The sequence below is a fragment of the Eschrichtius robustus genome, chromosome 6, assembly GCF_028021215.1.
Source record: "Eschrichtius robustus isolate mEscRob2 chromosome 6, mEscRob2.pri, whole genome shotgun sequence".
In the NCBI taxonomy this organism is placed as follows: domain Eukaryota; kingdom Metazoa; phylum Chordata; class Mammalia; order Artiodactyla; family Eschrichtiidae; genus Eschrichtius; species Eschrichtius robustus.
This window is the reverse complement of record NC_090829.1, coordinates 90878165-90892133: the sequence shown is the minus strand read 5'-3', so window position 1 is coordinate 90892133 and position 13969 is coordinate 90878165. Positions and strand designations below refer to the sequence as shown.

General features: G+C 36.4%; 1 protein-coding gene across 1 annotated transcript in view; it reads left to right on the top strand.

Moving 5' to 3' along the window:
- TRAT1 (T cell receptor associated transmembrane adaptor 1) overlaps positions 1 to 13969 on the top strand; it is a 34137-nt gene that overhangs the window by 12472 nt on the left and 7696 nt on the right. The window contains exons 3-4 of the mRNA XM_068545551.1: positions 7166 to 7202; positions 13628 to 13689. Coding sequence (XP_068401652.1) covers positions 7166 to 7202; positions 13628 to 13689 — 99 coding nt within the window. The remainder of the gene's footprint in view (positions 1 to 7165; positions 7203 to 13627; positions 13690 to 13969) is intronic.

The following is a 13969-nucleotide window of genomic DNA, read 5'->3' as shown; positions in this document are numbered from 1 at the left end:
AGCTGGGCAGAAGTTTTAACCACGTGGCTTTCACCCTCTTGTGCCATGATTGAATTAGTGTGGTGCCCATCAAGTGGCACAATATTTGCACACTGTAGGCACTCAACATAGGTATGCATGCTGAATACAATGATGGATGAATGGAGGAATGAAAGTTCAGCTATTTCTTGGAGTGCTCTTAATATTCTAGAACCAAAAAACTCTTGGGGGCAGGACATTTAAGTGGTAAACAAATAGAAAAGAAAAGGTAAATACATTTTCTTTAAACAGATGAAAATAAATAAAGCAAAGTTAACAAAACTAAGTTAGGTACATGTGTCCAAGAAAAAGTACATGAAGCTAAATTAGAACAATGGTCAGATTCCAGAGAGAGTCCTTGATCCGCTTAAGAGTGTCTTAAGTGTTGAAAACGCTAATGTAAGGTATGAAGAAGGCATTATTGTCATACAGATTTGAAAAAAAAAGATGAGAGACACTAGCAAATGAAGTGACATGGCTGAGGTCTCACATCTATTCAATACCACAATCAAGGATAAATGCTCAGTTTTTCTAATTATCTGTTTAAAACCGTTTCCACCAGCACATGCTACTTTTACACTGTTTACCAAATGTCCTCAGCCAGAAACCCAACACTCTTTTAGGCTCTCTATTATATCATTTCTATGCCGAGGATGAAATTCCAGGTAAGCAACACATTTTCATTAGCAATGATTTCAGTAGTTATTTTTTATTTTCAAATGTGTTTCAGACTAACAAACTTTATATGTCAGTGCAAGATGACCCATCAGACATCTTCTAAAAAGTTTCCTTCCTTTATAGGAAGAAGAGAGCTAAGGGTAGCACTTTTCTTTGTATAATAGCTTAAGATGACTACCTTTCAATTTTTTTATTAAAACGTTTTATGAATGCAGATAATATTGTCACCTGAATTAGTAAAAAGTGAATTGAGAGCTGTAAGAGATGAAATAATTTAAGGTGGGAACCAGGACAAGAATAATTATCTGAGCGAGTACTTCACTCTTCCTTGATTCTGGCTGAAATCCTCTGGAGATTTGTATGGGACCAGGGAACAAGTGGTTTTATGTTCAACATAAACCTAACTGTTTAACCTAAATTTTATTTAGCAAATTTGACCTATTTACTTTCAACCTAAATAGTCCTTTTCTTCAGCCCTATGATTGCATTGAATTGTGGTGAATATGTATGTTTAGAATCACTTTTTATCAATGTGATCAAGATCAGGGCTGGTCTAATTTTACTGACCTATTACTTCTGCCCAGAGCTATTTGGCTGTACCAGTCTATTACAACACAAGGCGAATAGGTTTTCCAATTCTCATTTTTGGTTGTTTGTGTATTGTAATTTATTTACCCATATTCATACCATTTTGCTACCATACAAACTTTTGGGGGGAGTTATTTGCTTGTGATGATTAGTTGACCACTGTTAAAAGACAGTTGCCTAACTAAAAAAAAGCAGGCTTTTCTTTCTTTTTTTTTTTACAAAGACAGATTTTTTTTCTTCTTCTTTCTAATTGTACAAACCCAGGCATGCTATACCTGACTCTATTGCCTAAAATCAACAGAGTGGGAAAGAACGCTTCAAAAAAACAGGAAATTGTGAATTACATTTATTGATGTACTTCTAAAAATCAATTTCAGTTCCCTCAATTGTTTTTAAAATCATGGCTTTTGAAGTCAAGCTGACCTGTATTAGAACTCTGTTTTCAATATCTACCTGGGAGAACTTGTCTGAGGAACGTAACTTCTCTGACTTTCAGATTCCTTATCTACAAAATGTGGAAAATACCATCTAGACCATAGAGTTCTTGTGAGAAGTCTGTAGATACCTTAGCACAGTGCTGAGGATTTAGTAGGTGGGTCCTGGACAGGGTACAGCCCACGTCACTGTTCCTGGTGGCCCTGGTGCTTCCTTCTTTCTCTCCTTCCACAAATGTTTGTTAGAGGTTTACTATGGCTTCATTTAATTTTAATGTCTGTTATTTCAGTGAACAAAGGTTCTCTGGCTTTTTCACCCCTCCCACCGTGCCTAAACTCTCTAAGCCCTCTCCAGCTCTCATCCCATTTCCTGCCCCCGTCTCTTTATTATTTAACATGTCTGTACAATAACCTGAGTTTTAGTGATAACGGTTGTGTTCAGGTCACATACAGGTTCATTTTAGAGAGTTTTCTGTAGGCTTCCATGGAGTTGGTTCTAAATATTAGTCTGTCTCAAATTAATTTATCTGAGCAGTAAAGCGCTAAAGACTTCTCCAACACATCCCTCTTCTGTACCCTCACCGACTCCTTCATGGTGATCTTAAGCCCTACAGATGCATATGAGCCCGGTGGATTGCCCTGCTGCAGAGCCCTGCCTCTCCCTTTCTAAGGATGGTGAAAAAGACAGAGATGCCAGTGGGAGGGGGAGAAAAGGACACCTAGAGAGAGGGGAGTGGAGACAAGCCAGCATGCTCCAGTCTCCACCGCAGCTCCCTGATGCTCAGGCCCCTCACTGCTGCACTGCGCCATCACTCCCACCAGCCAAAGACACTACGCCCTTACCCAGGTCTGAGCCAGGTCCAACAGACTCTGTCTGACTACTCCAGGCAGGATGAAGTGTCCAGCAGGGGAGTCACAAGTTTCAGCACTGGGTCAAGTATAGGGATGGAGTCCTATCTCATACCCTCATGTGCACCTTCCCATCCTTTTAGGGCACCCTCTTTCCCCCACACCCCACCCCACCTCCAATCCCCTAGACCTGCAATCTGCTAGGAATTATGGTACCACCCACTTCCATCACCGGGACTTGGGTTGGGTCATGGGTAGGCTCACCCCCGAGCTCATGGATCCAGAAAAAAACAAAAAAAGACTGAGACTTTACTCGATCTTTACTCCTTAGGCGGAGCACATTACCCTGGGTCTTGCACTTTATAGATGTGCAAATTTAAGATTAGCCTTGGAACAGTGTTTGTTGTTTCCAATAAGGCCCTTTGTTCTTATCCCATCTCCCCTTTTTCTCTCTGCAGCCCATTCCCAACCACTCAAGTATTACTAATGACCCATCCTTTCTACCTCATATGAGCAAACAGCACTGTCTTTCTTTCTAACCCAGAAATTCCAAGTGGATTTGGGATTAGCTCTGCAAACTGTCTGACTCCTTTTCAGTCCTCCTGAAGACTCCTCACTGCTTTGTTTCTCCTGGACAGACAGACTAGAAGAGATTGCATCATATTAGCCAGCTTTTCTGCCCCTTGGTCTGTGTACACAATGCCCCTGCATCTGGCCTTATGTAACTTTTTATTTCTACATCTTTGTGCTATTCTTTGTGGCTAAGAAACTTGCAAGATATGACTCCACCTTGTCAAACAGTCAGTGAGTAAGTTTTGCAGGTGTATTAAATAGCTTATAAAAGAAAATCTCTATCCCAGCAACAATGCAGTATCTACACATTCAATCAGATAGACAAGATAAGCCTCTCCTTGATGTTTTCTGTAGCAGGGCTAAGTAGAAGCTTTGAAATGGAGTCCTCCCTTTCCCCAAAATAAATCTTTCATTTTTATGTGATTCTTTGTCCGAATCTGTTCTTTAGTAGGATTATATTTATTTCTTTTCTGATAGGAAGGCATTCACTTTTTCTTCCTTTAAGTCCCCAAAATATTCTTTATCTAATCTTTCTTCTCTGTTTTGAGAAGGATAAAGAACTGCATGGTTCGCTCATACATCAAAGTCCTATCAGTGTATCTCCTCTTTGCTAGAAAATTATGGCACATATTTCACATTAAAAATGCATCATAAAATTTGTATTATGGAGTTTAAACCATGTGTTCTTGTTTCTTGTTGTTATGTATCGCACATGGAAGAGTGGACACTATAAAGGGGAAAACATAAAAGAAAATGTTAGCTCACACCCTTTCAACCATGAACCTGACCACAGTGTTTTTATCTGAATCACAAGAGAGGATTATGAAAACTCACCTAGCTTTTCTTGCACAGAGTCTTGCAAACATAACTGCTTTATAATAAAATAAAAACTGTGTTTGATTTTATTAAATATAACTGAAATGTTTAAGTAGGTTTTAAATCATGCCATTTACTTTTAAATAAACCTATAAGGCCTGATGACAGAGCAAGCTCTTTTCGGGAGCCTGAGCTTGCTGACCTTTCTCCTTTGCCGTAACCTCTAAACCTTTGACTGTATACCTCTATTGAAAGAGATCATATTCTATCACACTTCTTATGGTAAGTATTGTAAAACTAAAACCACGCAAGTACTGATTGTCCCACTCCAGATTATACGTTTAAATTTTAAGAGTAGTGTGATGTGGTGACTTCGAACTTTTAAGGTTCCCTTTCAGGGTGCTTCTTCAATACAGTTGGTTTTGATGTATAATATCCTTTACCCATGACTTATTTTCTCCTTCTTCACATTGTTTTAGTTCCCTTGCCTTCCACCTAAGCATCGCATTATTATATTGTAGCCTTTATATAGTTGTTTCTCTTTCCTTTTTCACACAAAGCTTTTTGGTCTAAATCTTTTATGTATTTATTTATTTATTTGCTTTTCTCTGCTGCTAATACATCGAACTACATTTTCCTTTTCCTTCTATAGAACTATCCTTTTACATATTACAGCAGTGTATTTTCCAGGCACTGTCATTCATACTCTAAGCACCTCCAATTGGAAAATCCACATTATCTTTAAGAACTAGTGGTCTGTTTGGAGAAACATTTTTACTCCATACCTAGTTTTTTTTATTCTATTTAAGTACTGTCACTATTTTTTGTTTGTTTTTATCTTTTCTTTGAATTTACTACTAAATTGGTGAAAATCTTCTTGCTAAAGGTGAGATTTGATTATTTCATTTCAAATCCAGCTTTACTTATAATTCTTTTATCTTTCAAATAGCATTTAAATTATATCAACTACTTTTCAGCTAATCCATTTAATGAAGAATCTTCGCAATTCAAATCAGCACAATTAAACGTGGCTTGCTGCAGGATATGGATTTAGAAAATATAATATTGATACCCAACTTTGTCACTTTCTAAAATGTTTTTACGTAAATTATTTCATTTATCTTCCACATCTACTCCATGATATAGGCATTATTAACACTACTTTATTGATAAACTAAGATCAGAGTTTTACAATGATTTTCATGTTCATTTGCAATGAAATGCATTGAAGAGCTGGTACCCAAATCCAGTGTCTTCTGATTCTAACCCTGAATTTGTTCCATGATACCTCAGGCTACAGGTGGACTAAATTCTTGTGTATGCACTTTAATTCCAGACAAATTTGAATAATAATTAATGACCTGAGTATAAACATGTACTTCATATAAAAAGAAATCAATACATACTTTATATTTTCCAGTTAACAATTTTCTAATCTATATTAACTAATTTTTATTCCGATGCGTATTGATATTTTTTACATTTCTCAAGCTTTCTGATTTTGCTGGGCTTCCATTAACTTGTGGCTACCATGCAACAGTAGACTTCTCTAGGCTTCTCCCAACATCCATGTTGCATTCATATTCACAAAACTAGTTTGAAGGTTGTTGAAAACAGCTGCATCTTTTAGATGCAGTCCATGGTAAGACATTTACTGTGGGCTAGAAGAAACATATTTCTGACAGATCCCAAATGGGATTCATCGCTTTCGGTCCCATAGCTGCTTGATGTTTGTGCTTTGCAAAAACTTCCCGCATTTGGTCCTTAACAGAATTCTTCCAAACACATTGACACATGACGCATCCATTTCGCCCTCCAATGTGGTGATTTTAATAATTTGTTTGAAACATTATTTAATAATGTTTCTCTAAGAGTTAATGACCTCTCTGGAGAATAACAACTTTGTCGCACATAAATCTAACTAAAAATAGTCTTTGTAGTTGTTTGGTGACTTGCTCAATTATTGGGAAACATTTTTGTTAGTTTCTTACCAACACACAGTGTTTTCCAAATGTTAAAACGGAAAGATCACCATTTGATTGCTATTGTCTCTGGGTCACTGTCAGAGACTTAGATGATACTGGGCTTTACTTTCATGTGATAGCTTTTGCAAGATTTTGGTTTTTATTTAATGCCAGGCTTAATAATATGCAATCAAAATATAATAAATATCATATTATATACAACTATTCAGTTCAAAGAAAATTTATTGATAAACCAGTAATACACACTTCTTCATAATTTTGATCTTAATTATTAAAACTGAACTCTGAATTTCTCTTAATTTCCTCTAACTATTGCCTCTCTAAAAATTTCTTGAAACTATTTATTTCCAATTTTGAATATACATATTTAATTTGAAGTACAAATAATTCCTTTCATTTGCCTTTGAACCACCACCTCCAAGGTTCAACAGTGGATAGTTGGAGATTTGACCCATATTTTTTCCATGATTTTACAATCTTACATCAAATCTCTGGTCAGTCTGGTTTTTGCAGACCAGCATACTGTTTCCCTTAAAAGCCATTCTACTGTTTTGATTACTTTTAGAGACTGTGTTGCCAACCTTTTCTGGATTTCTTCTCTCTAGAACCCTTATCTCTCCTTACCTCTCTATTTTTACCATGTGGGTGAAATGTAATCATGACCAGAGGAACTTCCTGAACATCATTTTTATGATGTTGTTGTCACATACCAAGAAATGATAATGGGCACTCCAAGATTAGATAAATAAGTAAATAAATAGAAGTGTCTTCTAGGGACTTTTTTTTTTTTTCTTGATAAGGAAGAAAAGCCTATCCAAACCAGCAAGGGCAAAGAGGGAAATCTGTCAGAAGGAAGCAGAGGTGTTTCGTGGAACCTGAAGGCAGAGAGTATAGCCAGGCCCCACAACAGACTGGAACCACAGAAAAGGCAGGGACAGGTTTCCAATGTACTCCGCTTGGTGTTTCCCTGCATGAAATGGCCACACAGCTGGGCTCTGCATTACTGCCAAGCGGCACCGTGTTTTCATTCCAGATTACCAAGAGAGAACCTGATTGGCCCAAATCAGAGAATATCCTTATCCCTAGCTCAAACAGTGGTGGTCAAGTGGCTTGATTAAAGATGTTAACTGACATTGAGGCTAAGCTCCCCTCAGCATGCTCTAGAAGGTTTAAGACATGTACGTCAAAATTTCTTTTAATTTGTCTATTTTGAATATCTTTCAGATAAAATATACACGTACTCCGATGACTACTTTCCCAGGTATGTAGAAAATGAGTCATAGATTATGATTCCCAAGGAATAAGGAGAAGTAACTAATGTTATATTGCTTATAGGTTTGGCTCAGGAATGTTTCACTTGGGTTAAAATAAAATGAAAAGTGAGTTTTAATTACTTTTACTTCCACCTGAAGAATAATAGTTATAATATTATTATCTGCCCTAGTTACTTACTCATCCTGAGTCAGTGAGAGAGCTGCATGAAGGACAAAATGAAACTCTAACCTGGTGTCTACAGAATCCTCATTAATTTTGGAAGAAGATATCCTAGATTAGGATTCAGTTCAGGTTGTAAAAATGTAGTCTAATTAAATATAGAGTTGTGTGGCCCTTAAGAATTTAAGGTAGAAAGAAATCTGGCAATATTAATACAATTTAAGATATGTATGCACACATACTTATACAAGGATGATTTGTGCTGTGCCATTTTTAAGGGTATTGCCAATAAATAACTCTAAAATAATATGCAGTTATAGATATAACATAACTTAATTGCTTATACTTATTAAACATGTTGCAGATAAATTTGTGTAGTATAAAACTTTTTTAAAGAAGGTTTATAATATAAAGCATAGTAAAGAAGTTTCATTTTCTTGGACAATATATTCTGACCCAAATGTGTCATTAGATTGCAAATTTCTCTTTTAGGATTAAAAAAATCTAAATATAGAAAATTTCCTAGAGGATTCTTCAAGACCTTTTTGAAATGGTAAACTGAAAGGCTGAAAAGGTCTTTCAAAAACACAGCTTTTTCACTGTACAGGGTAAGACTGCAAGCTTTTTATTGGCCTCTAAAATGTCCTTTTTTAAAAAAAAATTCTTCTCCATGTGGAAATGTCTCTGGAAGATTCAGATCTGGGCTACAGGCAGACCCACACAAAAAAGACAATCTATATTTTATGACTGTTTTTAACATTGGATTCTATAACATGAGATAATTTAAGTCATTAGTTCATTTCAAGAGTGATTTGCTGATTTGGTTACAACGAAAAATATGACAAAAAGAATCCTACATAACCATGTAGAAGTTAATCTGACGATTGATTTGATACTTGTCATTTGAAAGGCAGTTAAGATGCAGGGTGATAGAAAGTCTTGTGATACTATCGTTCTACCAAAGACTGGGTTGGTGGTTTTTGGATTAGGATGGGAAGCGTCAGAAAGAAAAATGGGTAAAACACCCATCTCAAAGCAAGCAGGCTCTTAGCTGCAGGGAAAATTCAGAAAGGAGGCTTGTTCTTTTATAACATCTGTTCCTTCAATAAATATTCATTCAACAAATAAGCATTTGTTTAGACAACAGAGATACAAAGATGAAAAGATGTGATCCTTCCCTCGAGGATTTAATAAACTGTTATCTATTGTAATAAATCTCCATTTAGGCAAAATTTGAATATACAATGCAGATTGTATTAAAAAGAGGCTGGCATATTAATTCACAAGTTTATGTATGTACTTCACAGCTTGGCTATTTCTCTGATTATGTAGTTTGGGAGCCAAAGTCACCTTTATAGGAGAGCATGGAGGCTTCAGAAAAAAACAAATGAACTATCTCCAGCTATTAAGAAATAAACATTAAAACAGCCAAGTGGAAATAAGGGCTATCTTTCTCAGGTAGGGCTAGAATTGTGGATGCTTCCTCAGTCCTTAGATGGTTCGAGGCTGGGTAGAAGGGAGGCAAGCTTCCCTCACACTGGGTTCCCTGCTGCACTGTCCCCCTGCTCCTACTCAGCATTGGTTTAGGTGGGAAACTATGCTGGAGGGGAAAGAAATTTGCTTCTCTGGTCTTATCTTCCTGCTTCCCCAAATCCCTGCCTTCCTGCATTAGTAAGTCAGGAACATGGTCACTTTAAGGACAGCAAAGCGTCTCTATCTAATAGAAAGTTAAATATACACTTCCTGGTATTTACCCCTGGGCCACTTTATTGGTCCTTTAAACGTAATTCTACACAATTCTTGTCTTTTGATCTGTGTTACGAGGATAATGCAGTGAGAATATCATCGGTTTGAGATACAAACAGTTCTGGATGTTAATCACTCTTGCAATTACCAGCTTTGTAATCTTGGGAAAATGAGCATTGCTGAAGTGGAATTTTACCATCTGAAAAGTATGGATTATAATATAATACTGTACTTACAAGGGTAGCTGACTGATTAAAAAAACAAAAAAAAAGGCTGAATGTTTTATTAGGTGAAAATTAAGGTCTAAGAAAATTCCCACCCATTTGAATTATATTTACCCCTTAATTTAGGAAAGCAGTTTAGATTTACGCTAAGCTTATTATAGCTCTTCGGTGTTCAGAGTCTCTCTCAAGGACTTAGGACAAATCCCCAGCGACTTTTGCATGGTCTTCTCCTGGGTGGCACTGAAAGGTGCTTTTATCACAAAACATATCTCATCGCAGCTATTCTACCTTAAGATGATTTCTTGGATTTCTAGTTTGGCAGGCTGAGAACCACCCCGCTTCACTTCCCCTCTTTGCTAAATATACTGACCTGGTGCCCTGGAACAGATCTTTAGTCTCAGCTGTCCTCTCCACCTGTTCCCAGGGTTGAGTATCCTGATGACAATAGAACTCTTGGGTAGCCTTCCCTGGTGCCTCAGACTTCCAGGTAGATATGCAGATGAGGCCCTCACTGTGACCACTGCCACACTTGGAACCAAAGTATCTCCATGTTTTCCAGCCTTCTGTTTATTTGTTTTAATGTACAAGTAACCATAATCCAAGCTCCAATCCTGTGCGAATGCAAGAAGTCCAGTCCCTAACCTAAGTATTTTTGGGAATCCCCCAGAATGTGCTTATAGGTTCCAAAAACCTTATTCTTGGTTGCCTCTTGGGTACCCCTAGCTCTGTGTCACTGCTCTAGTTTTCTTTCCCCATCTTGTTTAGAATTCTTCATGCTGGCAGATCTTTCCAGTCTCCTTTCCCCCAAACTTTGACAAAAGACTCTTCTTTTCAAGGGCTCCAAAGCACTGGCAATATAAGCTCCTGTGTTTAACTGACTTTACAAAAAAAGTAGACATCACTAGAAGGACATTTGAACACTGATCAAGAGAATAAAAATTTAATGTTAGATATCATTGCCTGAGAGTCCATTAACTTCCCCCCTCATAGGAAATACTACTGGTTCTTAGCTAACCCTAGCCATACTAACCCTAGTTATACAAAAATTGCTGGGATTTACACTTTTCTCTTGGACCAAGGGTCTATCTTTGATATCCACTCACCCCAAATTCAAGAAACCTACACCCATGGCACAGTCCCTGCCAGAGAAAGTAAAAATTTAGTGAGCATATACTCAGGAACACCTTGTTGCAGCAACTTTCCCTTTTTTCTCCTCCTTCATTATTGCTTTTTCTTTCCTTTTTGTCTCATTCCCATCAGTATATAAACAGACAGTACTGTCTGACATCTTTTTTAAAAAAAAGAAAAGAAAAGTTCCCTTGATATTAGATTGCCTATAGTTACCTCTCCATTGCTCTGCACTCTTTATAGCAAAACTTGGAAGTGCCATCTACATTCTGTCCATATTTGCTGACTTCTCTTCCTCTTCTCTTCTTTCTTGAACCTATTCTATTCGATCTTCTGTCCTCAATAATCCACTGACTCAGCTTTTGTCAAGATCACCAATGAAATCTACATGGCAAATCTTAGTCTCATTATACGTGGTCCATCTGTAGCATTTGACACATTGACACTCTACTTCTTGAGACACTTGCTTCTCCAGACTCTGGGCCACCCCCTTTTTGGTTTTTCTCCTCAATTAGTAGCAGCTTCTTCTCCTTTGCTGGTTCCTGAACCTTTGACAACAGAGTGCCCAGGGCTCGGTCTAGTGAACCTCTTCTCTATCTACACTCATTCCATTAGTAATTTCATCCTCTCTCATGGCTTTCAGTAACATTTATACACTGGTGAAGCCCAAACATATATTTGCCTATTCAAAGAAATGTCTACTAAGCAAATCAGGTTAACACTTAGCAAAAACAACTTCTGATAGACCCTAAGCTTACTCTTTTTTATCAATCTTACAATTTCCCAGCCCCTTAAAATAGTTTTATTTAGTTTTACAGAAATCTTTCATTTTTATTTGGATATTGGAACCCTACATTTATGTCATTGAATTTGGGAGCTGAAAAGAACAATAGGGATTAAATAATTTAATATCCTTGTTTATAAATAAGGAAATTGAAATTCAGAGAATTTATGTCCAAAATCACCCACACAGAAGTAATGATTTTTTAAAAATTGAATTTACTTATTTAATCTACTTAGATAATAAAGTATTTGAGGCATTTTCTTTAAAGGACTTCACAATAAAATAATAATAAAATATAAATACAAACTTTAAAAATAGAGACTAGAGAAAATTTATGTGAAAGTAGAAAACTTGAACCCTAGTAAAAGATGCAATTAATATTATTTTAAATCTTGGAATGTCAGTAAATGTGCTGATTAGTTAGAAGATCATTTCAGACATGTTGAGAACAATGGAGAATCTGATCTGGCCCAAAACTCAGAGGTGCACTAGCCTCTGGGCATATTTATTAATTTATTTTAAATAGTAATCAATCTTCAACATAAAACACTGCCAAACATTTGTGCTTGAAGTTTATTAGATATTTGCATTAGGCTGGAGCTATTTGGCACTGCCAAGTAAAGACATACTTTTTAATTTGTTGGTTAGGCAACTGCTTCTTTATAATAGTTTATTTGCGATGATTAATCATTTGAGACCTGCCTGTAGACACAGGGCACTGCATCATAAATCACGTCTTATTTTCATTCATAGAGAATGAAATGATGTTCATTTTTTGGACATGATTTATCATTTGCAGGTTGTATCTGCTATCTGTGTGGGCTAGGAAAAAATGGATGGATTGTCATTAAAAATTCTTCACCTTTTGCTATTATATTCTCTGTATAGCCAGAGAAAAACCATGAGCAGGGACTATTCCATATCCCAATATTAAGCTGTAGTGAATTACCAATGGAAAGAAAGGTTATGGATGAGTTTCTTTGTTATCAGATAAGTGAAATACATGCCAGCATCTGGATTTTCAAATCATTTCATACAGGTATCATTTGATCTGTTTTTGTTTTTTTTTTTTAACGATACCTACTTACTATTTACATATACTGTCTTCTTTCAGAAGCATGGGAGTAGTATAGGTGTTCTGCCTTGAGATAAGAGTTCTTTTTCCTTTTGATGCAATTCCCCCCAGCTCTCAGTGATATGTAATCTCACTGTTAAAACATTTGCTGCTGTTTTATGAAATGCCACTCTCACTGCCTGAAATGTTCTTCTGTCCCCAACCTGCTATTGTGAAAGCTGGTCACCAGGGCCATTGTCACTGTCTGGTGACAATGGTAGGTTGTCTACTGTAATCCTAATAGGATTATTCAGATGAGGCTATAAGGAAAGTTAATCAAACATCAAGAGCAAATAGTATTCAGAGCTTTAGGACCAGACTTGCATTACAATCCTAGCACTGACAGTTACTGTCTATGTGTCTTTTGACAATTTACCTCTCTAGCTTGCAAATTCCTTATGTGCACAATGGGGATTTTTAAAAAATGCTTCTCCTAGGGTTGTTCTGAGGGTTGAATGAGCACTGGCATAAAGAAAAGCTTTCACAACTGTTATTTATTGCTGATATTACACATAAGGTTAGGGAAAATACTTTAATCTACCTGAATCTCAGACTTATCTGTAAAGTGGAAAATAATAATATTTCTGCAGAATTTCCCTTGGTTTTTGATGTAATGCATGTAAAACAGCACAGTATTTGGATGTAATAGGTGATCAATCACTTTATTGCATCTGCCAAGCTGAGTCTACGATATTTCTCTGGCCTCTTATTTTTTAATCATCACTGTCAATATTTAGTTAATAAACAGAGTGCTAGAGGTATGTTCAGAGTGCTATTCTTGACAAATAAACAGGAAGTACAATGTATAGATTAGAGCACAGATAATCTAGGTTCTAATCCCAGCTCTGCCATTTACTAGTCTTGTGACCTTCAGCAAATTATATAACCAAGCTGTGCCTCAGATTCCTTACCCATAAAGTGGGAATGCTGTAGTGCCTATCTGGTCAAATTGTCGTGAGAATTAAATGAATGAATATATATAATGCACTTCAAGTAGTATCTGACACACAACAAGTGCTAAATAAGTATTTGCTATTATTGTTCCCCAAAAGAGGGTCCAAAACACATCTTTTCAAATTCGCACACACATACACATACACACTTGCATTTACTCACTTACTTGCCTATCTACCTTGGGTGGTCAAGGCTGAATAAGAGCACGCAATAATTTACCCAATATTGAATTTAGCTGAGAAATTAGTTTTGAACTATGTGTAAAGTAGATTCTAACAAGGCAAATTATTTCCTTATTATAGGGAAAATGAGTATGATCTTGAAGACACACCAATTTATGGTAACTTAGATAATGTGGTCCCAGGTAAGTTTTATTTTTCCAGAAATTAAATTTATTTACAAATCAATTACCCCACTTAATTCCACAAAGAATTTGAGGTAGCTTATTTTTTTGTCACAGTCACATTTAAATGTTCCAATGGTAACCATAAATTCAGTATTTTTAGCATATCATTTAGCATATATTTCCAAAGCTGCATATCATAAATCATATTGCAACATTCAGTGTAAATCAACATCCTGTTTTTCTATATTCTCTTTATTTTACTCTAGTAGTAATGAGAATACCGGAAGACTCTATTACC